This window comes from Seriola lalandi, unplaced genomic scaffold, assembly GCF_002814215.2.
Source record: "Seriola lalandi dorsalis isolate HSWRI2012SDOR001 ecotype SW California unplaced genomic scaffold, Sedor1 jcf7180002054544, whole genome shotgun sequence".
NCBI lineage: Eukaryota > Metazoa > Chordata > Actinopteri > Carangiformes > Carangidae > Seriola > Seriola lalandi.
The window spans coordinates 4,917,548-4,929,264 of NW_019525097.1; the positions used below are offsets into that span (position 1 = coordinate 4,917,548).

The 11,717-nt window shown below is 39.7% G+C and overlaps 1 protein-coding gene across 1 annotated transcript; it reads left to right on the top strand.

Moving 5' to 3' along the window:
* Positions 1-1,381: 1,381 nt before the first annotated feature.
* hsp90ab1 (heat shock protein 90, alpha (cytosolic), class B member 1) lies at positions 1,382-8,235 on the top strand. Its single transcript, XM_023414964.2, has 12 exons — positions 1,382-1,535; positions 2,638-2,781; positions 2,952-3,158; positions 3,377-3,536; positions 4,062-4,195; positions 4,302-4,607; positions 4,710-4,875; positions 5,030-5,220; positions 6,014-6,161; positions 6,277-6,545; positions 7,262-7,595; positions 7,680-8,235. Exons 2-12 carry the CDS (start codon positions 2,638-2,640, stop codon positions 7,796-7,798), a joined length of 2,178 nt encoding a protein of 725 aa, XP_023270732.1. The 5' UTR covers positions 1,382-1,535; the 3' UTR covers positions 7,799-8,235.
* The last annotated feature ends 3,482 nt before the right edge of the window (positions 8,236-11,717 follow it).

The window sequence follows — 11,717 nt, forward strand, 5'->3', positions numbered from 1 at the left end:
CCAGCACTATCTAACTTGTCTTGATTTGTGGGAAAGTTAACACACAAAAAACTTTGCCATCTTTTCGGGATAATGTTTGACACAATCACAAAAAAAGTCAGTGTTTGTCAGTAACATCTTTTACCTTTAAAATGTGGATTTTACCAGTTGTAATACCCCTGCTTGGCGCTATAATCCTAAAATATCTTTAAGACATTTTTACTTTGATGTAGGAATAATCTCACCGTCAGTCCATATAGTATTATTTTGCAGTTATGCGTATAATAAACGCTTAATGTTTCTGTAGTTGGTTACCATGGTGTTTTTGTTCTCTGTGAAAGCAGCTGTGCCGCGAGGGCTGCATCTGACACGTCCGTGACGTCACTTTAGGCGGGTTTTTTTCATGGAAAGTGCTAGAAGAAACAAAGCACACCCTCCAGGTTTTCAAATATTCTTCCATCCGATTAAAAAGATCCCTGCTATTTGCTAACTTGTCATTTAATGAACGATGTTGTAGTCATTTCTACTGATTAGATTTCTTAAGTTGATGCCGATATTTCTGCCTGGATAGTACATAGCAGCAGCTTTGCCGTCAACTCTATCACAAAAATTTGGTCTCTGAGTAAAACTATTCCTCTGGCATAAACAGTCACAAGGTGGCAGCAATGGTGCTCTAGCTACAGGGATTGACTTCATTACTATGCTTCATTATTTATATTGCAGTATTTTCAGAGGTACAATATTACCTTTATCACAAACTTTTGGCTTGGATGGATTATGATAAAATTGGTCCATGGACACACATGAAAAAGTCCCTACCCCACCCAAATAGAGCACATTCAAGACCCAGTGTCTTTCTCTGGCAGATATGAGTCTCTTTATAGTCATTTAAAATGTCTTTATATTTGTATCTCTTTGTGACAGTTTTTGTCTCCTTGTGGTCATTTTGTGCCTCTTTCTTGTTATATTATGAACCTTTGTGGTCATATGCCACTTCAAACGGACACTTTGACCCAGTTGCCACCCTTGCACTGTGACCCCTGGGTCTATATCAAGTAGGCTGGTTCAGTTATCCATCCATGGCTTTTGTGTGCACTGTGCTGGGTTGGCAAATTACAGTTGTCTTTTAAAGTGCATAAGACTTGATTTATTATTGTCATCATTTCCAACAGCTGCACATCACCTTGCACTAAGGGATTTTACAAACATCTAATAGCGATGCACTGATGTCCTTCAAGCAATAACATTGTCTGCTTACATCAATAATAATATTTTTACATACGTATATATTTATATTTCTACTCAACAATCCCATTATATTATGAATCGTTGTTTCCTTAAATAAAACTCCAATTTCACTAACTATCTTTTACCCACAGACTAAGTTTAGTGGTAGATGGTGCGCCGCGGATGGATACGGCCGCACACCGAAACGCGTGTGTATAAAGATTCCGGTCTATTAAAAGGAAGTCCCTTTCCATTTCCCTGCGTCAGAGAGCAGAAGGGACAACACATTGGTTGCATTTTATTCAAGATTAGTCAACGAAATAAACAAGGTATGTACACGAGTGTTTTTCTTACGTATAGAAAACAGTGTATCCAGTAAATATCAGGGTTATATCGACCCATATCTGAAGTATTCCACGGATGTATCCATGAGAGCTCATGAGTCACACGATAACCTTAGCATCACCACTGTATTGTGGGCTACAGTTAGCATATTATCGTTATCACTTATCTGTCTGTATACATGTCATATAATAATGTATAGTCATTCAACTATGAGCTTGTACATTGTTGTGTACTGACGGGCACTTTGATGCTGAGCGGTGTAAATGCGGTACTCTGCCGCAGTTAGGCCAGGCTTGGATTGCACCAAGGCAGGTGTGGTGGAGATGACAACGCTGACTCGGTTTATTTTACGGAGCTAGTCGTGAAAATTCACACTTCATCCGACTGGGCAAGATCATAAAACGCGATCCTCGTGAGAACCCCCTTACCCTCAAAACGTGTTAGTCTAATAATGTAAATGTTACGGTTGGTTTTGCTTAAATTAACGGTCAGTTAACAGTTACGTAACTAACGGAAAACAGCGGTTTTGGTTAATGGTAATGTACGTGTGGCCTCTGGTATATTTTGATTTCGGCAGTACGTTCTGTTCAACGGTTAGGGACTGGTTTTGGTTTTTATCTCTGTTGAAGGGGGACAAATCTGCTGTATAGGAACGTCAGGTTAGATTGTAGCTTTTAACTTATACTTATTAACGTTTTGCTAGCTAGTGAACGTTTGGTGCCGCATTTCCCGGTGGTGTCGCTATTTTAATCGCTGGCCGTTCCTCAGCACGTGTTTGCGGAGTCCATTGTCTGTCTGTAGGTCGACGCCATGTTGTTTAACGGCTACTTCCGCCGATCTGTAGTAACACGATGGCTGCAATCCAGTGAAACCGGCTTGTGGGCTTGGATTAATGTATGATAAATGAAACTGAAAGACTACACCCGACACTAACACGAGGGCCTTCAGGTATGTGGTAGTCTTCTGTCGAGAGTAGGTCGTCATCCCCTGACAATATACATTTTTTTTCTTTTTTCTTTTTTAATTTGTACCTTTTCAAAACCCAAGGCAATTTACTAGAATATGACCTGATTTCCACTTGTGCAGATGCCTGAAGAAATGCACCAAGAGGAGGAGGCTGAGACCTTTGCCTTCCAGGCAGAGATTGCTCAGCTGATGTCCCTGATCATCAACACCTTCTACTCCAACAAAGAGATCTTCCTCAGGGAGTTGATCTCCAACGCTTCTGATGTAAGTCTTGAAGAGCTTGCCATTGTTGTCTCATCTTACAATATAACTTAAATTATTTCAAGTGCTTCTATAACAATGTATTAATTACTCAAGCTAATAATATAACATACAATGATATGCCTTTGTAAATATCAACTACAGTCTCAATGTATTTTGTTGTGCGTTTACAGGCTTTGGACAAAATCCGCTATGAAAGCTTGACTGATCCCACCAAGCTGGACAGTGGCAAGGATCTGAAAATTGACATCATCCCCAACAAAGCTGACCGCACCCTGACCCTCATCGACACTGGAATCGGCATGACCAAGGCCGACCTGATTAACAACCTGGGTACCATCGCCAAGTCTGGCACCAAGGCCTTCATGGAGGCCCTGCAGGTATAACGAAACATGATCTAAATTGCAGCATATGGAAGATGAGGCCAAATGGTTTATAGCAAGACGAGAACACTTCCATGTGACCATACACGGTCACAGGCTTAATTTGCAACACAAAGAATGTGGAAAATATACTTCTATTTACAGTTATCATCAGAGTGTTAAAAAGTGTTTTGAATGCTATATTCTTAGGTTTCAAATAATTTTGTTTCTTTCAGGCTGGAGCTGACATCTCCATGATTGGTCAGTTTGGTGTGGGTTTCTACTCCGCCTACCTTGTTGCTGAGAAGGTGGTTGTCATCACCAAACACAACGATGATGAGCAGTATGCCTGGGAGTCCTCTGCTGGAGGTTCTTTCACTGTCAAGGTCGACAGCGGTATGTGTCCTGGCATAATCTTTCCAACATTAAATGCCAAACAAGCAATAGTTGCAAATATTCAAGTATGAGGACTTGGAACTGGTTTCCTTGGTCTTGTTATAGTAAACTGAATATCTAAGTTTCAAACTGCTTAAGACATTTTGGAAACATCGCCATGTATTTTGAAATGGTTGTGGGTGTTTTTTCACTACTTTCTAAGTTTACTTTATAGACCAATCAAAAATAACTGACAGTTTAATCTAATGTAAATAATGGTTAGTTGTAGCCCTGGTTTGTACCTTGCACCTTGTTTGCTTTATTCAACTAGCTGCAGTTCTTGTTGAAAGCCCTAAACAGGACCCTGAAGAAAACAATCTTTTATTTTAGCTGTAAACCCATGGACTGTATTTGGCCATGTTAAATGATAGAAGTGTATAAGTGATGATTTACAATGTAAATGAGTTTATAAAAAAATAAAATAAATTAAGCCTTCAGTGGTCTTCCAGACAAAATGCAATAATGACTGTACAACTCTGTTGACAGGTGAACCCATTGGCCGTGGAACAAAGATCATCCTGTACCTGAAGGAGGACCAGACGGAGTACATTGAGGAGAAGAGGGTCAAGGAGATTGTGAAGAAGCACTCTCAGTTCATTGGCTACCCCATCACCCTGTTTGTAAGTATTTTTTAATTCGACTCGCTAGTGTTCCACTTTCCTTTAGTTTGGCAGGTTTACTGTTGCCCTGTCAGTGAAGTTAAACTCAAGTCATTTTGATTTGCAGGTAGAGAAGGAGCGTGACAAGGAGATCAGCGACGACGAGGCAGAGGAAGAAAAGGCAGAGAAAGAGGAGAAAGAGGACGCTGAGGACAAGCCAAAGATCGAAGACGTGGGCTCAGATGATGAGGAGGACTCCAAAGACAAGGACAAGAAGAAGAAAAAGAAGATCAAGGAGAAGTACATCGACCAGGAGGAGCTGAACAAGACCAAGCCCATCTGGACCAGAAACCCTGATGACATCACAAACGAGGAGTATGGCGAGTTCTACAAGAGTCTGACTAATGACTGGGAGGATCACCTGGCTGTCAAGGTAAATGTTGAAAGAGTAAAGCAACTGGTGCATGTGCATATGACTCTGCCAGCATGGTGTATAAATGTCAGATTGAAATTAATAAATTATTTTCACCTTCAGCATTTCTCAGTGGAAGGCCAGCTCGAGTTCCGGGCCCTGCTCTTTATTCCCCGTCGTGCACCTTTTGACCTCTTTGAGAACAAGAAAAAGAAGAATAACATCAAGCTGTACGTGAGGAGAGTCTTTATCATGGACAACTGTGAAGAACTCATCCCAGAGTACCTGAGTAAGTTGATTTACCCCACCCCCCTTGGACTTAAGAAATAGTCTCTCAGCTCTGCACTGACTATTATTCTATCTACAAGGAACCTCTTTAACTGCAAAGCCTTTATATGATGATGCACCATGTTAAACTAAACGGTGATTTCTGTTTATTCCAGACTTTGTCCGTGGTGTGGTGGACTCAGAGGACCTGCCCCTCAACATCTCCAGAGAAATGCTGCAGCAGAGCAAGATCCTCAAGGTCATTCGCAAGAACATTGTCAAGAAGTGTCTGGAGCTCTTTGCTGAACTGGCTGAGGACAAGGAGAATTACAAGAAGTTCTATGAAGCATTCTCCAAGAACATCAAGGTATCTAAAATAAACTTGTTGTTTTTTTTCTGTCTTTTAATTTAAAAAATACTTTCAAGCTTTTAATGAGAGTTCCTCCTCCACATTGCATCCCATGGGTCTTCAGTGGATTCATTCCATGGATTCATAAGGTTTACTTTCATTGTTGTGGTTGCTGCTGTTCCAGCCTTAAAGCAGTGTAGTCATAGTTTTTTGCTTTAGGTCAGCTTCAAACATAGCTGTATTCTCAATCCACAATAAAATTGTATGTAATGAAGCATCAGCTAGTGCACAGAACTTGCTCAACAAGTTACAAGGCTTATGTGCTGTAGACTTGTCACTTAGTTTTGTAGATTAGTCACCTGTTAAATCTATATCCAGTTACCCTAAATCATTAAAACATTACCTGCCTGTGACAAATGTTCTTGTATATCAACACAATCCGCTTGCCCTACACTATGCTTCATATTATAAAACAGAACAGGTAAAAGTAACATTGTTTTCATCTCTGGGGCCTGTATAAAGAAGCAAGTTTAACTCTGTTTACCTGGCTTCACTGGGCCTAACCTGAAAGTGCATTAATGTGAAATTGTTTGAATCAGGTTTTCATCTTTCATTATGTGAAGTCTTCCATGTTAAGATAGTTACCTTTTTTTTTTTTAAATATAATTTAATTAATTTTTTTACTTTTTTAAAATCCTGAGTTAAACCCAGAGTTTAGTTGGGGAATCGGTTAACCTGGCTTTGATACAGGCCCCTAGTGTTTGGGTTTGTTTTGAGTATTGAACCATTGTCCATTATGGTCTGTCTGTAGCTGGGTATCCATGAGGACTCTCAAAACCGCAAGAAGCTGTCTGAGCTGCTGCGTTACCACAGCTCCCAGTCTGGAGATGAGACGACCTCCCTCACAGAGTACCTTTCCCGCATGAAGGAAAACCAGAAGTCCATCTACTACATTACTGGTAAGTCTGTCTCCATAAGTATAGTATAACTATAGTGGCTTACTTAAAAGCAAACCATATTAAATCTGTGAGGTTAACGCTGATCCCCTTTTTTTTTTTTTTTGTTCATCTCTAGGTGAGAGCAAGGATCAGGTGGCCAACTCTGCCTTTGTCGAGCGTGTCCGCAAGCGTGGCTTTGAGGTCCTGTACATGACAGAACCCATTGACGAGTACTGTGTCCAGCAGTTGAAGGAGTTCGATGGCAAGAGTCTGGTCTCTGTCACCAAAGAGGGCCTGGAGCTGCCAGAGGATGAGGAGGAGAAGAAAAAGATGGAGGAGGACAAGGCCAAGTTTGAGAGCCTCTGCAAGCTCATGAAGGAGATCCTTGACAAGAAAGTGGAGAAGGTCAGTGATCCTAATGAACAGTTTTGTTTCTTTGTTACTAAAAATTTCTGTTCATAATGTAGGATTTAGGCCCTTAAAGTTCACAACTGCAGTTGACAGTGCTTTGTTTGGTAACAGGTTCCCTAATTCGTCCCAACTATTGTGGTGAGTTCATGCAGACTTGGTCTCCTGAGGTGTCCTGTGTTATCAAACATACCCCGAATGATTTGCAGTTTTTCTTAAATGATTTTTGCCTAGTTATGGGTTCCAGGTGATGTGTGGCGATGCTGCAAGTCCAGAACCCTTTGAAAACCTAACTCTGATTTGTAATACTGGTCTAACATATGCCTGGGTTTCAGTTTGCATACTTGGTTTTATAGAATGTGAAGTTACAATTTCTGAAATTGGTGAGCGTTTAACCAATTGGTTTACTTATTTATTTGCCATCATTGTGTTAACATGAAGAGATGCAGACTTTTTTTTTTTTTAATAAATATATATATATATATATTAAGGTATAGTAGAACTGGTAAACAAATGGTTGCCCTTGACTTGCTGTTTTGTTATTTCTAACAAGACTGTTCTGCATGTGTTTTATTAACTTGAATTCACCCGGTCTTCAAGTAGGCTAGCCTGCTGTTCAGACACTATGCATGATGCGTTTGAAGGTGTGTGTTTTGTTTTGTTTTTATGTTAATGTAAAGTCTTAATATCCCCTATTTGGCTGTCTTGTGTAGGTGACAGTGTCCAACAGACTGGTGTCCTCACCCTGCTGCATTGTGACAAGTACTTACGGCTGGACGGCCAACATGGAGAGGATCATGAAGGCCCAGGCACTCAGGGACAACTCCACCATGGGTTACATGATGGCCAAGAAGCACCTGGAGATCAACCCTGACCACCCCATCGTGGAGACTCTCAGGCAGAAGGCTGATGCTGACAAGAACGACAAGGCTGTGAAGGACCTCGTCATCCTACTGTTCGAAACCGCCCTGCTGTCCTCGGGCTTCTCCCTGGACGACCCACAGACCCACTCCAACCGCATCTACAGAATGATCAAGCTCGGACTGGGTAATGACACACTGCAGAAAAACTTGGTACTTACGACACTGTTTACTTGTTTTGATTTCTAACAAATAATCTTTGTACCTCTAGGTATCGATGATGATGATGTTCCAACAGAGGAGGCCACTTCTACGTCCGTCCCAGATGAGATTCCTCCCCTAGAAGGCGATGGTGAAGACGATGCTTCACGCATGGAAGAAGTTGATTAAACCAATCCACCCACCCACCCTGATTTCTAACACTTAGCCTCACTTTTCAATTGTTCATCCTTAAAACTGCAGTAACTGCAAAACGAATAGTCATTCATGTTGTGTGGTGGACCAGTGTTGCTCTTGTGTCTAGAGCATTACTCTGCAAGACCTTTTTAAGAAAAGCAGTTTTGGTTTTTGCTGTAATAAGTTCATGGTGACAGCACATTTGTTTTAACAAGTACCCTGTTGCACTGAGTTTTAAATGTTGGAGCGGTAAATGTGTGAACATGGGAATGGTACATTCCATTATCAGGTCTGGAGGGTTTGGGAGGTTCTGCTCATGTGCAACACTGCACGCTGCATGGAGAGAGGACTGTATGATTCCTTTGCCTGAGTCCAGGCTTGTCTGTATTCCAAGTCTTGTTTTGCAAAAAATTAAAGATGTAATACCTTAATTGTTTTTTTGTTATTTTGTGAGATTAAGATGGATTCAGTTATCTTCCATTGGATTATAATCAACATAATGGATGTTATTTCATGTTCTGATTTGGAAACTTGTCCTGTCAAAATGGTGTAGGTTGTTCCTCTGAGTGGCAGCTAGGTGGAGACATGCTACAGTTTCAAGTAGTATCAGTCACATTTCTAGGCAAGGTCTTCTTGGTTTTTCAAAGATTTCTATTTTTTTTTTTTTTACAACAAAAACTAAAGAGCTTTGTTTCATGTCCCAGGGTCTACAAATAGTTGGCCACAAAAAGATTCCATTCCTGAAATAATTTGTTTCCTCAGAAGAGTGTTTCACTAAAATCAGTCTTTTCAGAAATCCATACACGCTTTGTATTTCCAAGAATGATTTGAGTTTTCACACTGAGTGACAAACTGTAAATTATACTTATTGTATAAAAAAAAAAAAAAAATCTTAAAAATAATTAAAATTGTGCCATTACTGGATGTTAGGAGGATTTTTAAGTCAAACACCTCTGTGGTTACATCCTGCTTAGATTGAGTTTCAGATTCAAAAGATGATGGTAAGTGCTGTCCCATGACACGATGCTGCCTGAGCTTAAAAAAAAAAAAAAAGTGCTGTATAAGTAGTCTTTTGGATTTTATGATGAATCTACAGGCACTTCATTTAGATTAAATTGTATGATGGTTCACATAACTGAAAATTTGATGTTATAAAATCCTGTTGCATAATGTAAGATCTTTATCTGTTATCAGGAACTAATATTAATTTCATAAAATGTAAAACCTATGCAAATTTTACTGGCAAGATGTGTTATAGTACATGTAAAGTACATGTATACATGTATCACTTACTATACTACATGTATAGTAAATGATAAACTGAGCATCTAGGAAAGGAAACAAATACACATCATTTCCTGCTAACTTGTCAATCAACATGACATTAAAAAAGCAAGTGGACAGAATTACATTGTAAAACCGACTGCACGAGTTTCTTGAAAGTGAGGCATCAGCAGCTGAAGTCTTTGGGGGAAATGTAAAGCTTGTAGTTTTCCTGGAAGTCATGTGTTTTGTACAAGATTGAGGAGGCGGCAGCTGGTGTTCTGCTCTCATCAGTAAAACAGTGAAGTGTGGGTGTCTGTCCCTCCTCAGCACACACTTGCACGCACACACGCTTCAGTCAAAGTGATAATGGGGGAAATTTAGCTGTGTCATTCAGAAACTGAGGACTTCATGGTTTTTGTGACATCTTAATATGACCACCTTTTTACATTTGCTTCATCGACAAATCTACTGCAGAGGAGACAAATAACATTTTACACATAATACCCATGCACAAGTACTATAATTCCATACATATGTTATACTACTGGGTTATAACACTGTGACAATGGTCTATATTTATGTAGCATTGGCAGGTGCAAGGATGGCAGAAAGAAAACTACATGCACTTCCATAAGTATTTGGACACTCAAACATTACACCTTTATGCGATTGCTGAACAAACCCATGGGCGGTAATCTGCTGTCATAACAGCTCCCACTCTTCTCTAAAGTCTTTCCAGAAGAGTTTGCAAGGAACCTCGCTTTGAGCACGGGCACGGGGTTGAGTGAATCAATGCACTGCACACAGGTCTTACAGAAATGGTCAAATATTTCTCGTTCATTATGAAGCTGTGTTGGGACTAATCAGACTATGGCAGAGGACCTCAGTAGAGTAGTTGGTCCTTCAATGTGGCCCAGGACGCATTTGCGTTCACACTGCTAAAAGAATGTGCACCACCTCTAAATGTGGTCTGAGTAATCGGATCTCAAATGGGTCAATCAATGCCTCTTGGGTGCAGTCACACCTGTAGTTAAAGCTGTCCACAGACAAATGTCAATACCAGGTCTGAACAGAGCCATTGACAGAAATCAAGATTATACCTTTTAAGGTGTGATCTCTAGGCCACAAGTTGTCAGTTTTCTAGTTTGTGATGGAGGGATTTTTGGACGTATGGAGAATGATAATGTATAAAAGAGGGGGTACAATATGAGACATCCAGCTGAAATATCTCAACAACCTCTGGATGAATTGCCATAGCATTCATGGTACCCAGAAGATGAATCCAAATCCCCTGACTTTTTCCTCCAGCACCACGAGGTTCACATTTGTGATTTTAAGACAAAAACATTTTCACCCTGCATGATTAACTGCAATAATGTTGGTTATCCCTTAACATTTCCTCTGCTATCATCATCAGCTCAAAATGTCAGTTTGTTCAATACTTTGATTTATAACCAAAAATCCAAACAATAGTGACACCTTCACCAGTCTCTGCTGTACTTTGTCTTTACTTACAATTAGCAAATGTTTGCATGCTAACAGGCTCATCTAAGATGAAGCTAATCAACGTTATACCAGCTAAGAATCAACATATTAGCATGATGAGATTAGCATTTAGCTCAAAGCACTGCTGTTCCCAATCACAGCTTCACAGAGCTGCTAGCATGGCTGTGAACTCTTAATTAGGGATGAACTTTGAAGCTCAAGATTTTAAGCCGACATGGACAAAAAATCTTCAGCATGCTCAGAGAAAAAGGCGGTTCATATCATGGGAATCTCTGATGTTCTGATGATCATATGATGTGATCGAAAGTTCCACTACAGCTACTGCGTGGATCTTGTGGTGAGATAATTTTTTTTTGTTGACTACTGTTTCCAAAGTAAACAATGAAATTTCAGGCTCAATTGCATGTATTATACACAGCATTGTTCACACTATATGGTATAATGTTATTTTAATTGGTGCAAGAGCTACTAAAATTATGTTTAGAATCTGTTTTAAACTTGAATTTATATGGAGAGATACTGTCAGTTGCAGCAGAAAATAACTGATTGTACCTTTGAGGGTGATTGGCTGATGCAATCTTGGGGTTTTGTTAGGTAGCGATGTTGGTTTTATGCAGGATGCTGATGACTGGAGCCAAAAGGTTACACAGCATGACAAATGTCTGAATACTAATCGTATATCTGCATCTAAAATCAAATTTATGTGGGTGTATCAAACTGTTTTGTTTTTATTATATAACTCATTGTTTTGTAATAAAAAATTTTCATATCGATTCATTGAAATCTGAGATATGTTTTTTCAGTTTTTTTTTCCAGTTGTGATGAATTTGGTCAAAGGTTGAAGAGAAAGGAATATCTTTTTAAGAATACAGGGTCTAGTGTGAAAAAAAGTTAAATGCAAATTAGGGAACTAGGAAATATCCTGCCAGGTGACTTAAAAGGTCCATCTGAGTCTATAGTAAAGTCTTTTTCTAGAAATTTCCTGGTAAAGTTCAAGACTCAGCACAGGTTTCCCTCATGAAGTTGAAAGATACATCTGATCTGACTTGCCTTTCTTTTAACAAAAGACTTCCTGTGGAAACATTTGAGCCTCTTGTGTAAATCTGCTTTCAACCCACAGATGCTGAGTGCATTAATTGGG